Source organism: Oncorhynchus mykiss, chromosome 17 (genome assembly GCF_057628025.1).
Source record: "Oncorhynchus mykiss isolate SJ-2025 chromosome 17, ASM5762802v1, whole genome shotgun sequence".
Classification (NCBI taxonomy): Eukaryota; Metazoa; Chordata; class Actinopteri; order Salmoniformes; family Salmonidae; genus Oncorhynchus; species Oncorhynchus mykiss.
This window is the reverse complement of record NC_143038.1, coordinates 51,986,924-52,003,246: the sequence shown is the minus strand read 5'-3', so window position 1 is coordinate 52,003,246 and position 16,323 is coordinate 51,986,924. Positions and strand designations below refer to the sequence as shown.

The window sequence follows — 16,323 nt, the reverse complement described above, 5'->3', positions numbered from 1 at the left end:
AAACCTGAGCTCATCTCAGTGGGATGAGATCAGATTCAGAATGCTCTCAGAGACTAGCTCAGATGTAATTCACTAGACTACAGATAATGGTCCTGGACAATGCACAACCAGGCTGAGGCTGGTGCCAGGGGGAGTGTTAGAGAGGGTCACCCAGTACCGAGCTGTTCTGGCACTGCACACTGGAGCTGTTGAAGCGCAGGGCGGTGACACGGTGGTTGGTTCCCTGGACGTGGAGCACGCACTCGTACCCCCGCTGGCCAGACTGGGGCTGTGGAAGGTTCCGGGCCCTCAGGGTGATGGGTCTCACCTCCCCTGCTGGGATCAGGATCTCCCCAGAGTGCAGCAGCTGGGGGCAGTCCTAGAGAACATATTCCAAGAGTCAAAGGACCTCAGCAGGGGTCTATCAAGGTCTATTAAATTATAAAGATAGATTGCCTAAAGAGTAACATGTTCTGGAAATATGGATGAATGAAAGCATGGGTTCATGTGCATTATACAAGAAAATACTGTTAATCTGGTGTATGTTTATCAGTAGCCATGTAGCTACCTCTGAGGTGTTGACCCGGCCCTCCTGAAAGGAGCAACTGAAAGGATTGTGGGTACACAGGTTGCGATATTTACACCAGTGGCAGCGGAAGGTACTGTTCACACAGGACAGACACCTGCAGTGCAAGGAGAGGGACAGATGGACATGTTACACACATCATATGACTAACCAGCCAACAGACATCCCAATGCTTCTAGAGACTCTGTGGCCAAGCACATGCTCTTAGAGAACGGAAGTTCCTAATTACATACAGTTAACTGAACATTATACAGTTCATGGAGAGGTTAGGCTGTTTCCTCAACATTGTACTACTAACACATACTGTTAATACAGCAGTGTTGCAGAGAGAGCAGTATTAGGCACCAGCACACAGTAAGTCAGTATGTTCTGTAACAGCTCTGTATACATAGAACTGGCCTGCCAGGTCCTTTCAGACACAGGATAATTCATTATGGAGGCTGATGTGATGCTGCTGTACTGTGCTGTGCTGTGTGAGGCAGAGTGGGGAGGGGGAGGCTGTTTAGACTTAAATATTAATCACAGCTAGCTACTGTCTCTGACCAGTTTGCTAATGGACACCTCATTTTGATCAAACGGATATGATTTGGCTTTGGACTGTATTTCTATTATGTTAAAGTGGACCTGTAAGTCACGGTCAGGGAACTATGTTTAGGTGTATGTACTCATACTACTCAGTATGTACACTGTTCCTCAGGGAACCAGTCTAGAAACACTAAGTAGAACTAAACAAGCTAACAATGCGGGGTTATCTGCCTTAGGTTGACCTAAATCAAAATGGATGGGTCATTTGAACTTAGGGGTTACCTATCTGCCTGATCTTAAGTGGGGTTGTCCGCATCAATGTCCTAATGAGGTTGGGCCCTACTATCTTTTGAATGCATCAGATAACGTGTGGGCCGGGAAATGAACTTACGTGTGATGCACGCTGCAGTTATAGAACTTGACCTCTGTACTGCCCAGCATTTGACCTGTCTCCTTAGAGTTCAGACGCAGCGCAACACCCAACCAGTCTGATGGAGAAAAGCAGAGGGAAGGGAGGAGATTGGTAGTATAGTAGTTGGCTTTATTCAGACTGCTGGTCCTCTGTAAAAGAGTCACATATGTATCACTGAGGATCACAGAGCAATACGTTCTATGTTGGAGCTATATATTTTGTCACCTTGTCCTTCAGGTATGTGTGGGACCTCTTTGCCAGATGGGGACAGGCACATGACTCTGTTGCCATTGACATGGCCCTCCACCTCGGTCTGCTCTCCAAATAAACAGGTGATCCCAGTTGAGAGGTCAGGTACATTGCTCACCTCCAGCAGGAGCTATAGGAGAGGAGCAGAGAGAGATAGCTGGGTTGGAACAGTCGGGTCTATCATGAAACACTGAGGACTTCTTCCCACCATCAAGACTCAGAACATGTCAGAATCAGTTTGATCAGAAGTAAATAATTAACTGTTGACTTACAGGCACACTGTGTGCTGACACGGCAATGCTGTCTGGGTGAGCGATAACTTTCACACAACGTTCAATATCAGTGGCGAACCGGAAGGGCTCTTCTGCTCTCTGGCATTGGTCTCTTCTGGCACACCTGTAGATGGGAACCAGGACATTATTCATTCTCACCGGTGTGAGATAAACATTTTCCTTTAAGGAACATCTAAACAACATCAATGCAAAACGCATCATACTGTGACACTTTCTGCATATTGAAAGTTCCATACATTGAAAACTTGATTGCTGACATGCAAAACAATTAGGGACTGTATCAACACTGGACTAATGAAACAAATACCAAGATAGTTTTGGCGTGGTATTTTCCTTTAAGGAAATTGGTCTGCTCTGCCGAAGGAAATCCAGTTGTACGATGGGATAAATGGATTTTAAGCAGTGAGTGTTTTGTGTAAGGGTTACTTAACATTTTACATTGACATTTTAGTCGTTTAGCGGACTCTCTTATCCAGAGCGACTTACAACTACTGCATTCATCTAATTGGCTAGGTGAGACAACCACATATCACAGCTGAGGTAAGTACATTTTCCCTCAATAAAGTACAGATAACTGCCAAACTAATGGAAACACTAAATCAAGGAGTAAATCAAGGATACAAAGTATGTTGACAGCAGGTGTTTCCACACAGGTGTGGTTCCTGAGTTAATTAAGCAATTAACATTCCATCATGCTTAGGGTCATGCATAAAAATGCTGACGACAATGTCCCCATCCACAGGGCACAAGTGGTCACTGAATGGTTTGATGTGCACGAAAACGATGTAAACCATATGCCATGGCCATCTCAGTCACCAGATCTCAACCCAAATGAACACTTGCTGGAGCAGCGCCTGAGACAGCTTTTTCCACCACCATCAACAAAACGCATCCCTGCAATAGAGTTCCAGACACTTATAGAATCTATGCCAAGGTGCATTGAAGCTGTTCTGGCTCGTGGTGGCACAACGCCCTATTAAGACACTTTTTGTTGATGTTTATTTTATTTTGTCAGTTACCTGTAGTTATCAGCAAATCAGTACTAGTAGAAAATACACATTCTTTTTTAAATGAAGTGCCAGGACAGAGAGAGCATTGACTGAACTGACCGGGAGCTGACCCCCGGTAGGGGTGGGAGGGCCAAGAGACCAGAGGTGGCAGAACGGAGTGCTCAGGATGGAGTGTAAGGTCTGAGCATAGCCTGAAGGTAGAGTCCTGCATCACGTCAGATACTCACGGTTCCCCACAGTTGACCCACAAAAAATCGGATTGCTGGTCGAATGAAAATATTCTTACAACCCGCGCTTCAGAACAATCATGTTGTGAGTAGGAAACGTTTCAAATCAAGATTATATATATTTTTTATAAACCCAGAAGCTTGTTGTGTTGAATTGTGCTACTACTTCAATAAAGCTTTGTGGGCGGTGAGACATTTAGGCCTTAAACAGGCCATATAAAGCAGGGAATGGGAATAGCCTAACAGCCTACTACTATGGAAATAAATTGATGTTATTGGCGGGTTACAGATCGGCTTTTGGAACAATTCCATGTGCGTGAGTTTAGTTAATACATTTCGGCATCCTATTCTGTGAGCTTGCAGTGAGTCACTCAGCCTCGAAGCAGGAGGGGAGGGCCGACCCGGCCGGGAGGAAAGATACAGCGATAGTCATAGGATGCGGAAATGGAGGTCAGTGGGGTCAAAGAGGCCGAATCAGGACAGTAGTGAGAGGGATTTAGCAGAAGGTAGAGTTGATAGGATAGAGTAGAAGAGAGTAGTGGGAGAGAGAGAGTGAAGATTGATGTACAGGACCATCTGGGTAGGGGCTGAGTGGGTAGGGTTGGAGGAGAGAGGGAGAGAAAAGGAAACCAAGTAGTGATCAGAAATATCAAGTGGGTTGCAGTACGTTTAGTAGGTGAACAGGATTTAGTAAAGATGAGGTCAAGAGCATTGCCTGCCTTGAGAGTGGGAGGGGACTGGGAAAGGGTGAGCTCAAAAGAGGAAAGGAGTGGGAGGTTGAAGTTGCTCAGTACGATGAGTGGTAAGCCATCGTTGTAAACATTTGCTTATCAAGGTGTCAAGCTCATTGAGGAACTCTCCAATGGCACCTGGTGGGCGATATATGACAACAATGTTAAGCTTTAGTGGACAAGTGACAGCGACAACATGGAATTAAAATGAAGAGAGAGATGGGGAAAATAGAACATTTTCACTTAGGAGAAATGAGTAGCCCTGTGCCACCACTATGAAGATCTCTTCAAATGAGAAATTGTGGTAACTTGGGACGTGCAGATTTAGACATTCAAAATGCACACAAACACACAAACATTGCACTTAAAGGCCCAATGCAACCATTTTTATCTCAATATAAAATCATTTCGGAGTAACAATTAAGTACCTTACCGTGATTGTGTTAAATTAAAATAGTCTAAAAGAAACAAAATTAGCTTCTTAGCAAAAGTCTGGGAGTGGTCTGAGTGGGGAGGGGAATCTGAAAATAGATTGGCAGAGAGGTTTGAAACTCCCTTTCTTATCGGTATATTTACTAATTTACAGGTTATGCCAAAACTCCATCCCACTAAAACAGGCTGAAAGTTCACACGGTCCTTTTAAACAGCTCTAACACAAAAATAAAATTATAATAATTTTCACAATATTATTCTAATCTCATAGTATGGAAATATACACTGAGAATACGAAAAAATAAGAAAACCTGCTCTTTCCACGACTGATAAGGTGAATCCAGGTGTGATCAGGTGAATCCAAGCTATGATCCCTTATTGATGTCAGTTGTTAAATCCACTTTAATCAGTGTAGATGAAGGGGAGGAGACAAGGTAAAGAAGGATTTTTAAAGTCTTGAGACAATTGAGAAATGTATTGTGTATGTGTGCCATTCAGAAGGTGAATGGGAAAGACAAAATAGTTAAGCGCCTTTAAACAGGGTATGGTAGTAGGTGCCAGCGCACCGGCTTGTGTCAAGAACTGCAACGCTGTTGGGTTTTTCACGCTCAACTGTTTTTCCTGTGTGTATCAAGAATGGTCCACCGCCCAAAGGACACCCAGCCAATTTCACACAACTGTGGGAAGCATTGGAATCAATATGGACCAGCATCCCTGTGGAACATTTGACACATTGTAGAGTCCATGCCCTGGCAAATTGAGGCTGTTCTGGGGGCAAAGGGGGTTGCAGCTCAATATTAGTAAGGTGTTCCTAATGTTTGGTATACTCAGTTTATATAAAACACAGATAAATCACGTTTTTGAATGCACTGGGCCTTTAAAAGAATTAGAGGCTCTCTAGGTTGCATCTCTCAGCGATCACACTTCCTTTTGACGGGGATCTAACAATAGAGCGTGTCTCTCTTTCACATGTGTAATGTCCACTGTGGGATGAGACAGTGTTTAATGGACTCTCAGATGTGGTCGAGGGTGACATCTCATGGGAGCCTTCAAAGCGCACAGAGACCTTAACAGTAATTACAAGACAATGAAGGCAGAATGGAAACCCAATGATGGTTGTTGTTCCTGTTGGCTCCTTGATACAGTCAGTATCCATAGGGAGAATATATACTAACCTCTTAGCTTCTTATCAATTGAAGTGCCCCTGGATACCCATTTCATCTCAGGCGCCCTTTCATTCCCTTTTATTTCATCTCCCCCTCCATGTTAGGCCTGATAGTGCTGTTTGTTCTCCTGTCCTAGACTCTTAGACATTAACACACCACATATACTGTTGAAGTCGGAAGTTTACATAGACTTAGGTTTTTCAACCACTCCACAAATTTCTTGTTAACAAACTATAGTTTTGGCAAGTCGGTTAGGACATCTACTTTGTGCATGACACAAGTAATTTTTCCAACAATTATTTACAGACAGATTATTTAATTTATAATTCACTGTATCACAATTCCAGTGGGTCAATTTATACACTAAGTTGACTGTGCCTTTAAACAGCTAGGAAAATTCCAGAAAATTATGTCATGGCTTTCAAAGCTTCTAATAGGCTAATTTACATAATTTGACTCAATTGGAGGTGTACCTGTGGATGTATTTCAAGGCCTACCATCAAACAGTGCCTCTTTGCTTGACATCATGGGAAAATCAAAAGAAATCAGCCAAGACCTCATCCTTGGGAGCAATTTCCAAATGCCTGAAGGTACCACGTTCAAACAATAGTACGCAAGTATAAACACCATGGGACCATGCAGCCAGGAAGGAGACACATTCTGTCTCCTAGAGATGAACGCACTTGCGAAAAGTGCAAATCAATCTCAGAACAACAGCAAAGGACCTTGTGAAGATGTTGGAGGAAACAAGTACAAAAGTATCTATATCCACAGTAAAACGAGTCCTATATCGACATAACCTGAAAGGCTGCTCAGCAAGGAAGAAGCCACTGCTCCAAAACCGCCATAAAAAAAGCCAGACTACGGTTTGCAACTGCACATGGAGACAAAGATCGTACTTTTTGGAGAAATGTCCTCTGGTCTGATGAACCAAAATAGAACTGTTTTGCCATAATGACCATCATTATGTTTGGAGGAAAAAGGGGGAGGCTTGTAAGCCGAAGAACACCATCCCAACCGTGAAGCACGGGGGTGGCAGCATCATGTCGTGGGTGTGCTTTGCTGCAGGAGTGACTGGTGCACTTCACAAAATAGATGGCATGATGAGGATGGAAAATTATGTGGATATATTGAAGCAACATCTCAAGACATCAGTCAGGAAGTTAAAGCTTGGTCGCAAATGGGTCTTCCCAAATGGACAATGACCCCAAGCATACTTCCAAACTTGTGGAAAAATGGCTTAAGGACAACAATGTCAAGGTATTGGAGTGGCCATCACAAAGCCCTGACCTCAATCCTAAAGAAAATTTGTGGGCAGAACTGAAAAAGTGTGTGCGAGCTAGGAGGCCTACAAACCTGACTCAGTTACACCAGCTCTGTCAGAAGGAATGGGCCAAATTTCACCCAACTTATTGTGGGAAACTTGTGGAAGGCTACCAGAAACATTTGTTAAACAATTTAAACAATTTAAAGGCAATGCTACCAAATACTAATTGAGTGTATGTAAACTTCTGACCCACTGGGAATGTGATGAAAAGGAAACAAAAGGAGAAATAAATAATAATAATAATAATAATTCTCTCTACTATTATTCTGACAATAAAGTGGTGATCCTAACTGACCTAAGACAGGGAATTTTTACTAGGATTAAATGTCAGGAATTGTGAAAAACTGAGTTTAAATGTATTTGGCTAAGGTGTATGTAAACACACACACACACATATGGCACGTGGTGCTTTACCTCAACCTGCTTTGGGTGGGAACATACAGTGACTGTATGTCACATTTTCTAACAGTTTTACTGTAAAGAGACAAGGTGATTATTACACTTAGGAAACCATTCAGTGAACAGTAGCTAGACAGTGAATAATAGCTAGACAGTATGTATGCTCATGGAAGTGGCATACATACAAGTATAATCATGGGAATTGGAGCAGAAAATGCACTTATGAAAATAGATGAGGAATAAAGTCATTAGGATAAATATGTTCTGTGTTTTGCTAGTCAAGTGGGGTGATAACATAGAGAGGGCTCTCCAAGAGCTGCAATTTAGATAATGATGATCGTAGAGATTGCTGAAATGCAAATGCCATATTATAATGCATTAATCCTTTCTGAGGTCTGTTTCGGTGTATTTTCAGAAACACTGCCTGGATTTGAATCTTCTGAATCTCTTCTGCTCTGTCCTGTTCTATTACGTAAACTAACCTGGCGGTCAGATAATTAAGATGTCGAAGATAAGCCTCTTTCACAGTCCTAAATGTTCTAGAGACTGCAGCAGTCCATTTGGTTACCCTCTGCACTACTCTCTGTCTGTAATCCCTCTGTGCTCTGTCCCCATTATCTCAGTCATTCTGCCCCTCCATACCAGCAGTGACAGACAGGCTGTTATCTGTGTGCTCAGTAGCATCATTTTGTATTTGAGGGCTTGTATGACCTCTTACTCCTTTTTTCTTGGGAAATGATGTGATTTGTGTTTTAAAACATGGTCATTGTGCCTTCTGAGAATAGTGTAGTAGTGGACTTACATGTTGAGCAGGACACACCAGCCGCAGTGAGGATCCTCAGAGCTCAGACACTCTCCACAGGTCCCATACTGCTCACAGGCCTCCACTGGGACCTGGGTCACCTACAACACACCAGAGGAAGGCTTAGACGCTTAACATAGACCATGGAACCTACGACATTCACATGAACAGCACATCATTTACAATTAGTGTAAAACATATTGCTCTATATAACTGCTTCCTTATTTGTTTAGCTGGATAATTGTGTGTGATACATTATGTAGTACAGTATGTAATGTATCCATTGAAATAGTGTCCCTGTTGACTTAGTAAACATGATCTAAGGAAATGGGGAAAAGCCTGGTAGTATGTGAAATCTGATTTATTCCGTTAATTGATTGTGGGGGATTCAGCACTAGGTTGAAGATGACAAAGTTAAGACAATATAATAATTCCACACGGCAGCTTTCAGAAATAAATTAATTAATTGGACCAGAATCATTGATAACTATTAGCATCGTTGCTAACTAGCAACACTGGTCTCAATTTTGCAAAGAGTTATTGGATATTAGAATCATGTTGTCTTAACCTTTGTCATCTTCAACCTAGGTTCAACAGAGGAAGTAGCTCTGGCAAACAGGCTAAGAAATGAGTTAAGCCACAGCAAAGATAAGCCTGATATCCATGGGTGTGCTCACAGCTTGGATCAGCCTACACACACAGATACACACACACATATACACACACCGCCACCTCTCTGTGTGGACGCCAGGCAAAGCATACGCTCCCATTAGTCGCTGTGATAGACGTTGCTGTTGAGTGGGCAGCGCCAGCCCGTGCATACACAAACAGGTTGAAGCTTTGCTACTTTATACTTTGTTATTATTCTCCCCCTTGACGGACCATGCAAGTCATTTCCCGATGTAAGCAATCACAAATGAAGAGTGGATTATGGATTAGAGCGTCTCCGCTTCTCTTGATAGCGTAAATGGGTTCTCTCTCAGTTATGTTGGCAAAACAGATTATCTGCTGCTCTCCGCAAAATCACTTTTTCTTTTTTTAAGAAAAAGCTAAATTATTTTAGAAGGGATGGGGGGACAGGCTCTACGTCCAAATCTGACACAGAAAGAGTAATCCTCCCAACCAGCCCTACTCACATTAGCCTCTCCAAAACTAGCTAAGAAGGGGAATGTGCAGACAGACAGATTGTTCTTGCTGTTACCGTGCCAACAGTATGCCTCTGGTGCTGCTCAGATTTAATGTTCAGCTCACATGATGTGAGTTTATTTGTCCATCGAATTTTACCTGAGCATGCAGGCAAAGCTATGAATCACAATGAGATGACATTTGTCAGCAGACAACATTTTGTTTGAGGACCGCAATTTCCCACACATTTACAGCCCTAGAAATCCCTTGAAATGTAACTACAATTAATTACCACACTAAAATGTGGCAGTCATTTGATGAAAGCTTCAGATTTGTCTCTTTATTCATTTATTTTATTGATAGGACAGCACAAACCTACAGTACACGCTACATAGAGATGCGAGCAAGAGAATTCTACCATAGATGGTTATAATTATGGTGTAATATGTTATTTTCAACAGTCATAAACTCTAATCCACTCTGCAAATGTCAACTTTGGCTATTATGCAATCCTCGTCATCTTATATCATGCTCTTGGGGGAAGGGGTTCCAACCTGAGTTAAGTGCGCTAAATGGAACGTAATTCCCTTTTTATGCACTTTTTCTCTATGTGTATTCTGACCTTGAACTGAAGCATCAGAACAGATCATGGCAAACAGTGTTTTAGCACCGTGGTCTTGGAATTATCTCCAGACCAGCTTGGAACTCCAGGATCTTGTTTCCTTGGAGGAGTTTAAAAGTTTGGTTGACTCAAATTTACATTTGCATTTGACATTTTAGGAATTTAGCAGACACTCTTATCCAGAGGTTAGGAGGTGTTGCGAGGGGTTGTGTGCTGTGGGATTATTTAAGATACTTGTTTCAGATGTTTTTGGAAGATGGACAGTGAGATGCGTGATGCCACTTGGGTGTCAGAAGAGGGGAAGGAGAAAAGTAATTTAGTGTCATCCACATAGCAATGATAGGCGAGACCATGTGAAGATATGACAGAGCCGCGTGACTTGGTGTGTAGAGAAAAGAGGAGAGGGCCTGGAACTGAGCCCTGGGGGACACCAGTAGTGACAGTACGTGGTGCAGACACACATCCTCTCCCCGTCACCTGGTAGGAGAGGCCTGCCAGGTAGGACGCAATCCAAGAGTGTACAGGGCCTGAGATGCCCAGCCCTGAGAGAGTGGAGGAGGATCTCACGGTTCATGGTGTCGAAGGCAGCTGATAGATCTAGGAGGATGAGAACAGAAGAGAGAGTCAGCTTTGCAGTGCGGAGGGCCTCCATGTCACAGAGAAGAGCAATCTCGGTTGAGTGACACGTCTTGAAACCTGACTGGTTAGGGTCAAGAAGAGTTGGTCAGAGAAAGCACGCTCAAGTGTTTTGGAAAGAAAAGAAAGAAGGGATACCGTCGTTTTTTTTATGTCAGAGGAGTATTGGTTTCTTGAAGAAGGGAGCAACTCAGGCCAATTTGAAGTCAGAGGGGACACAGTCAGTGGTCAAGGATGAGTTGAGATGGTCTGGAGAAGGATGAGAAGACGGGGTTGAGCAGGCACGTTGTCGGTAGGCCGGACCTCACTAGTCGCAGGATTTCATCTGAAGAGAGGGGAGAGAAAGAGGTCAAGACGTAGGGTAGTTCTCTATGAGTGGGACTAGTGGACTCAAGAGGCTGAGGGAATGAGTAGCAGATGTCATCAACCTTCTTTTCAAAGTGGTTGATGCAGAGAGAGAGGATGGAGGGGGAGGGGTGGAGGATTGAGGAGGGAAGAGGAGGTGGAAAAGAGCTTCCTAGGGTTAGAGGCAGAAGCTTGACATTTTGAGTGATAGAAAGTGGCTTACGCAGTGGAGACAGATAAAGAAAAGGTAGAGGAGGGAGTAGAAGGATGATAGGTCCTCCGGAAGTTTAGTTTCTCAATTTTCACTCAGTTGCCCGCAGCCCTGTTCTGTAAGCTCGCAATGAGTCCCTCAGCCACGGACCAGGAGGGGAGGGCCGAGCTGGCCGGGAGGAATGGGGATGTTCCGAGTCATAGGATGCGGAAAGGGAGGAGAGTAGGGTCGAAGAATCAGAATCAGGAGACAGGAGGGAGATAGATTTAGCAAAAGTGAGAGATGAAAGGATAGAAGAGGAAAGAGTAGTGGGAGATGGAGAGCGAAGATCATGACCATCTGGGTAGGGGCTGAGTGGCTAGGGTTGGAGGAAAGCGACACAGAAAAGGAAACAAAGTAGTTATTGGAGACCTGGAGGGGGGTTGCAGTGAGATTAGCAGGCAAACAGCCTCTAATAAAGATGAGATCAAGCGTATTACCTGCCTTGTGAGTGGGAGGGGACTGCGAAAGGGTGAGCTCAAAAGAGGCGAGGGGAAAGAGAGAGTTAGAAAGAAATGAATCGAAGGCAGACGTTGGGAGGTTGAAGTTTCCAAGTACAAAGCCATCATCAGGAAATTAGCTTATCAAGGTGTCGAGCTCATTGAGGAACTCTCTATGGACACCTGGTGGGCAGTAGATGACAACAATTTTAAACTTGAGTGGCATGGAATTCAAATGAGGAGATGGACAGGTAAGAGAGGGAAAACATTTAAAATCTCTGCTTAGGAGAAATGAGTAGCCTGTGCCACCACCGCGACGACCAGATGCTCTCGGACTATGAGAGAAAACGTAGACAGATGAAGAGAGAGCACCTGGAGTAGCAGTGTTCTCTGGGGTGATCCCTGTCTACGTCAGGGCCAAAAAGTCAAGGGACTGAAGAGCTGCATAGGCTGAGATGAACTCGGCATTCTTGACCGTTCCAAACGTTGCCAGAGACCAGGAATTCCACATGGGTACACTAAATTAGAAGAGTTGCAGCCAAGGGATGGGAAGTGTCTGTAAAGCCTACAGTGAAAGGAGTGAACAGGTATAGAAAACACACACATACTATAGTTGCCAATGCTACAAAAGAGCCAAATGAGATCTGAAAATAACTAGGTAAGATACGAAAGTGAGAGTGGTGTGGAGCAGAGTATGTGGGCAGAGTTGAGCAGTCCAGTGTTTCACTTCCTTTCCAACCGCACCCCTAAAAAAACACTCTTCTCTCAGAGGGGGAAAAACTGCTGCTCCAAATACGCTCCATTCATTCAAATTTCCAATTGAACCAACAACCATCTATTTTTGTTACTACCTGGAACTACCATTTGGTTTTGAAGTATTGGCACCAAATGCATTCCAATAAACAACATGAAGAGGTGAATGTGGAAGGGTTCATCATTTGTTTTAAATAGGCTACATGTTGTAATAAATAGCATGCAAACACTGAAAAAGACAGGCAGCGTAAGAAGGAACCGAAAATGCATTATTTAGGCTATAATTAACCTATTATTTCAATTATTTAAAAATTATAGCCTACAAAGAAATCAATTGTGAAGCATTTGCGAGTACGCCACACTAGGCTGCACACTAGGCTGCACACTAGGCTGCACACTAGGCTGCACACTAGGCTGGCAGGAACATTAAGCACTCACCATTTAAACAACATTTTGTTGTATTAAACAGTTATAGTCTATGTTACGTTCCCCAGTTTATGTGTTGTAGTTTGTGTATTTGCATGTGTTTTATTTCAGGAAATGGCTTCCTGAAATCCTCAAGCAGCTGATTGGTCGACTCCAGGGCTAATTGGAGAGCTGACCCCGCCCCCTCGTCAAGACACAGCTGTCTCCAGTTACATTCATTCTGAAGCTATATAAAAGCCAGTGTTCTGTTCAGGAGAGAGAGATTTGGAGGTAGGGATTGCTGAGAGAGATTTTGCTGGGAGGTCATTGCAGAGTGATTGATTGTGATAGAGAGATTTTTGCTAGAGGTTGATCTTGCTGGGAGTTCATTGCTGGGAGTTCGTTGTTGGTATGTTCTGTGAGTTTGTTGCTCAGGTAGAGCTTATTTGATGTCCTTTTGTTTCTTAGTTTGTTTGTGAAATTGTTTAATATTCTGTTTCACTTGTTCCCAGGGGGGAAGGGGAAGGCACCTTGGGAGTGTTTAGGCAAGAGGCCCGCGGGCATACATATACCCGTAGTATATTCACTGTCTAGGCACACTAGGTAAGACCTGGGCGGACCACCCCCTGTATTTTGGTTAGGGCACCAGGTGGTGCTAAATTAGGTAAGTAGTGGGTAGGCAGGTAAGATAGGAGTGTGGGGGGCTTTGAGATTTACTTTCTTTGCTTTGGTTCCGTCCAGCCCCTTTTCCCCATATTACCGTGTACAGGAATAAAGTCCTTGTAAAACGGTACCACATTCTGCATGTTGTCATTCTTACTCGCACCTACAGTCCATACCTCTTTCGCTTCATGGAGAGTTTAGTTGTAGCAGGGGGTTGCGTTCCCTCTTCATAGAGGCGTGCGTAACAGTCTATAAATTGTGCATATAGTCTGTGATTTACTTAGAATTAAATACCCATTTTACAGTGCCTTTGAATTCACTTTTTAAACACGAGTTTGGCCAGAGGCTGTGGCTTCAGGCTCGTGCCCGGAGAGCAGGCCAGCAATGGAGAATACTCTCTCCGTGCTTGCATAGACACTGTGGATACTAAACACCCTTCAGGCCACTCTTGCCAGGCTGAGCAGGGATGCAGAGTTTTTTTTTCTATAAGTAAGCCTAAATATTTTTGGGAAAAGAACCCTATCAAAATGAAAGCTCCTTGAAAGAGGTAACATGTCTGGCCTATTGGGCCAAAATCTATGATAGCCCATTGTATAGATAATAGAACAAACATTAACAAAGCTTTTAAGAGATCAGATTTTTTTGTTTAGAAAAACTTTGCTACAATGACACACTTAGCTAGCTACCCACTTAATGTATTTATGTTAGCATGTGCACATATTACACCTTCATGCTTTTGGGATATGTGTCTTTTCAGATTCCACAATGACATAGTTGTGGACACTACAGCACTCTCTTGCTGTTGGTCCTCATCTTTAAGTCACCTTGATTTTGCACCTGTGTTTTCTCAGTTTCTTTAAACTCCATGACAGTAGCTAAAGCAAGGGGCTATAGCAGCACACAAGGAGCCTACAATTGCATGCTGGGCCGGGTATGCCCTGAGCTCGTGAAGTGATGCCTAAGGTGGTGCTACTGAAGGTGAAATTGGAGCAAGCGAGAAGGCCAATGCTCCAGCCTTTTGGAAACTCGCTCTGCGCTCCAGTCAAATTGAGCACGCTCCGTTCTGGTGTGAAGCCTTTCTCTCTTTCCTTCCTTGAACACCTCGGCAGGACCGTCTTTGCTTCCGCGACGATCTTAGTTTTGCGACAAGACCCCCACTTACAGCTGCCGCTGAGAAAACAGGGGAGACTGAAGTACTAATACCAGTGGTGGAAAAAGTACTCAATTGTCATACTTGAGTAAAAGGAAAGATATCTTGATAGAAAATAACTAAAGTGAAAGTCACCCAGAAAAATACTACTTGAGTAAAAGTCTAAAAGAATTTGGTTAAATATACTTAAGTATCAAAAGTAAAAGTACAAGTATAAATAATTTCAAATTCCTTATATTAAGCAAAGCAGATGGCCACATTTATTTTGTTATTTACAGATAGCAAGGGACACACTCCAACACTCATAACACATAATATACAAACGTGGCATGTGATTACCTGGGATGTACATCATTTTCTTTAGGAATAAGAGTAAAAGTTGTCAAAAATATAAATAGTAAAAGGACAGATACCCCAAAAATGACTTAAGTAGTACTTTAAAGTATTTTTACTTAAGTACTTTACACCACTGAATAATACTAATAGCTAACTCTCTTGCAAAGGTGAAGAGCACACCTCCCGATACTAATTGCTGATTGCCTAGGAGAGGAGAAACCACTCCCCCTCCAATACAGCCACTGATTACAAAAACAATAGTTACAAATTGCCCTGGCCCTTAATCCTGGGTGATGTGTCAACAATCATCTGCTAGTACTAGTTAATAGCTGTCAGCAATTCACATACCAGGTAGGCTACTGGGAAGACAGGAAGCACTTAAAGTAGATGGCCCTATCTAGTTAAAAGACAACACTAGACAACAACAGATAAAGACAAAAATTATATTTATCACTCCTGGAGATATCACGAGTATAGGAATGTGAGGAATGTGATCGTCATTAGGACTTGATGCAGTGGTACATATGATATATTTTGTATGTATCTATCTATGTATCTAGTATGTTTGTAATTGAAATATATGTGTGTCTACGTCCCACAGCATTTTTTTATGGTGTCTACTACATATGTCTGTAAGTTGTTACAGTGTGTCTGATATTTGTCTCAAACATTGTTCCCCTCTGCTCTTGTCTTGGTTAGACCAAGTGTCTCTTAAATGAGATGAACCTGAATAAATAAAAGTAAAATAATTGCGAATAGCATGCTATTCATTTGGGGTGGAGCTAGAAAAAATCAAATCAAAGTTGATTTGTCGCGTGCGCCAAATACAACAGGTGTAGTAGACCTTACAGTGAAATGCTTACTTACAGGCTCTAACCAATGGTGCGAGAAAAAAAGGTGTGTGTGTGTGCCAATGGTGCGAGAAAAAAAGGTGTGTGTGTGTGTGTGTGTGTGTAGGTAAGTAAAGAAATAAAACAACAGTAAAAATACATTTGAAAAAAGAGTAGCAAGGCCCTAAACAGACACCTGTTAGTCAGGCTTATTGAGGTAGTATGTACATGTAGGTATCGTTAAAGTGACTGTGCATATATGATGAACAGAGAGTAGCAGAAGCGTTAAAAGAGGGGTTGGCGGGTGGTGGGACACAATGCAAATAGTCCGGGTAGCCATTTGATTACCTGTTCAGGAGTCTTATGGCTTGGGGGTAAAAACTGTTCAGAAGCCTTTTTGTCCTAGACTTGGCACTCCGGTACTGTTTGCCATGCGGTAGTAGAGAGAACAGTCTATGACTGGGGTGGCTGGGGTCTTTGACAATTTTCAGGGCCTTCCTCTGACACCGCCTGGTGTAGAGGTCCTGGATGGCAGGCAGCTTTGCCCCAGTGATGTACTGGCCCATACGCACTACCCTCTGTAGTGCCTTGCAGTCGGAGGCCGAGCAATTGCCGTACCAGGCAGTGATG

The 16,323-nt window shown here is 43.1% G+C and overlaps 1 protein-coding gene across 3 annotated transcripts in view; it reads right to left on the bottom strand.

The window, feature by feature from the left end:
- LOC110494461 (plexin-A2) overlaps positions 1–16,323 on the bottom strand; it is a 66,736-nt gene that overhangs the window by 17,184 nt on the left and 33,229 nt on the right. For 2 of the 3 annotated variants that reach the window (XM_036950522.2, XM_090205926.1), the window contains exons 5-10: positions 8,139–8,239; positions 2,024–2,147; positions 1,728–1,881; positions 1,482–1,578; positions 548–662; positions 158–358 (exon numbers count right to left, since the gene is read on the bottom strand). In XM_036950522.2, the coding sequence (XP_036806417.1) occupies positions 158–358; positions 548–662; positions 1,482–1,578; positions 1,728–1,881; positions 2,024–2,147; positions 8,139–8,239 (792 nt within the window). Of the gene's footprint in view, positions 1–157; positions 359–547; positions 663–1,481; positions 1,579–1,727; positions 1,882–2,023; positions 2,148–8,138; positions 8,240–10,362; positions 10,479–16,323 lie in introns of those variants that run through there. The other variant, XM_090205927.1, reaches the window with a different exon arrangement.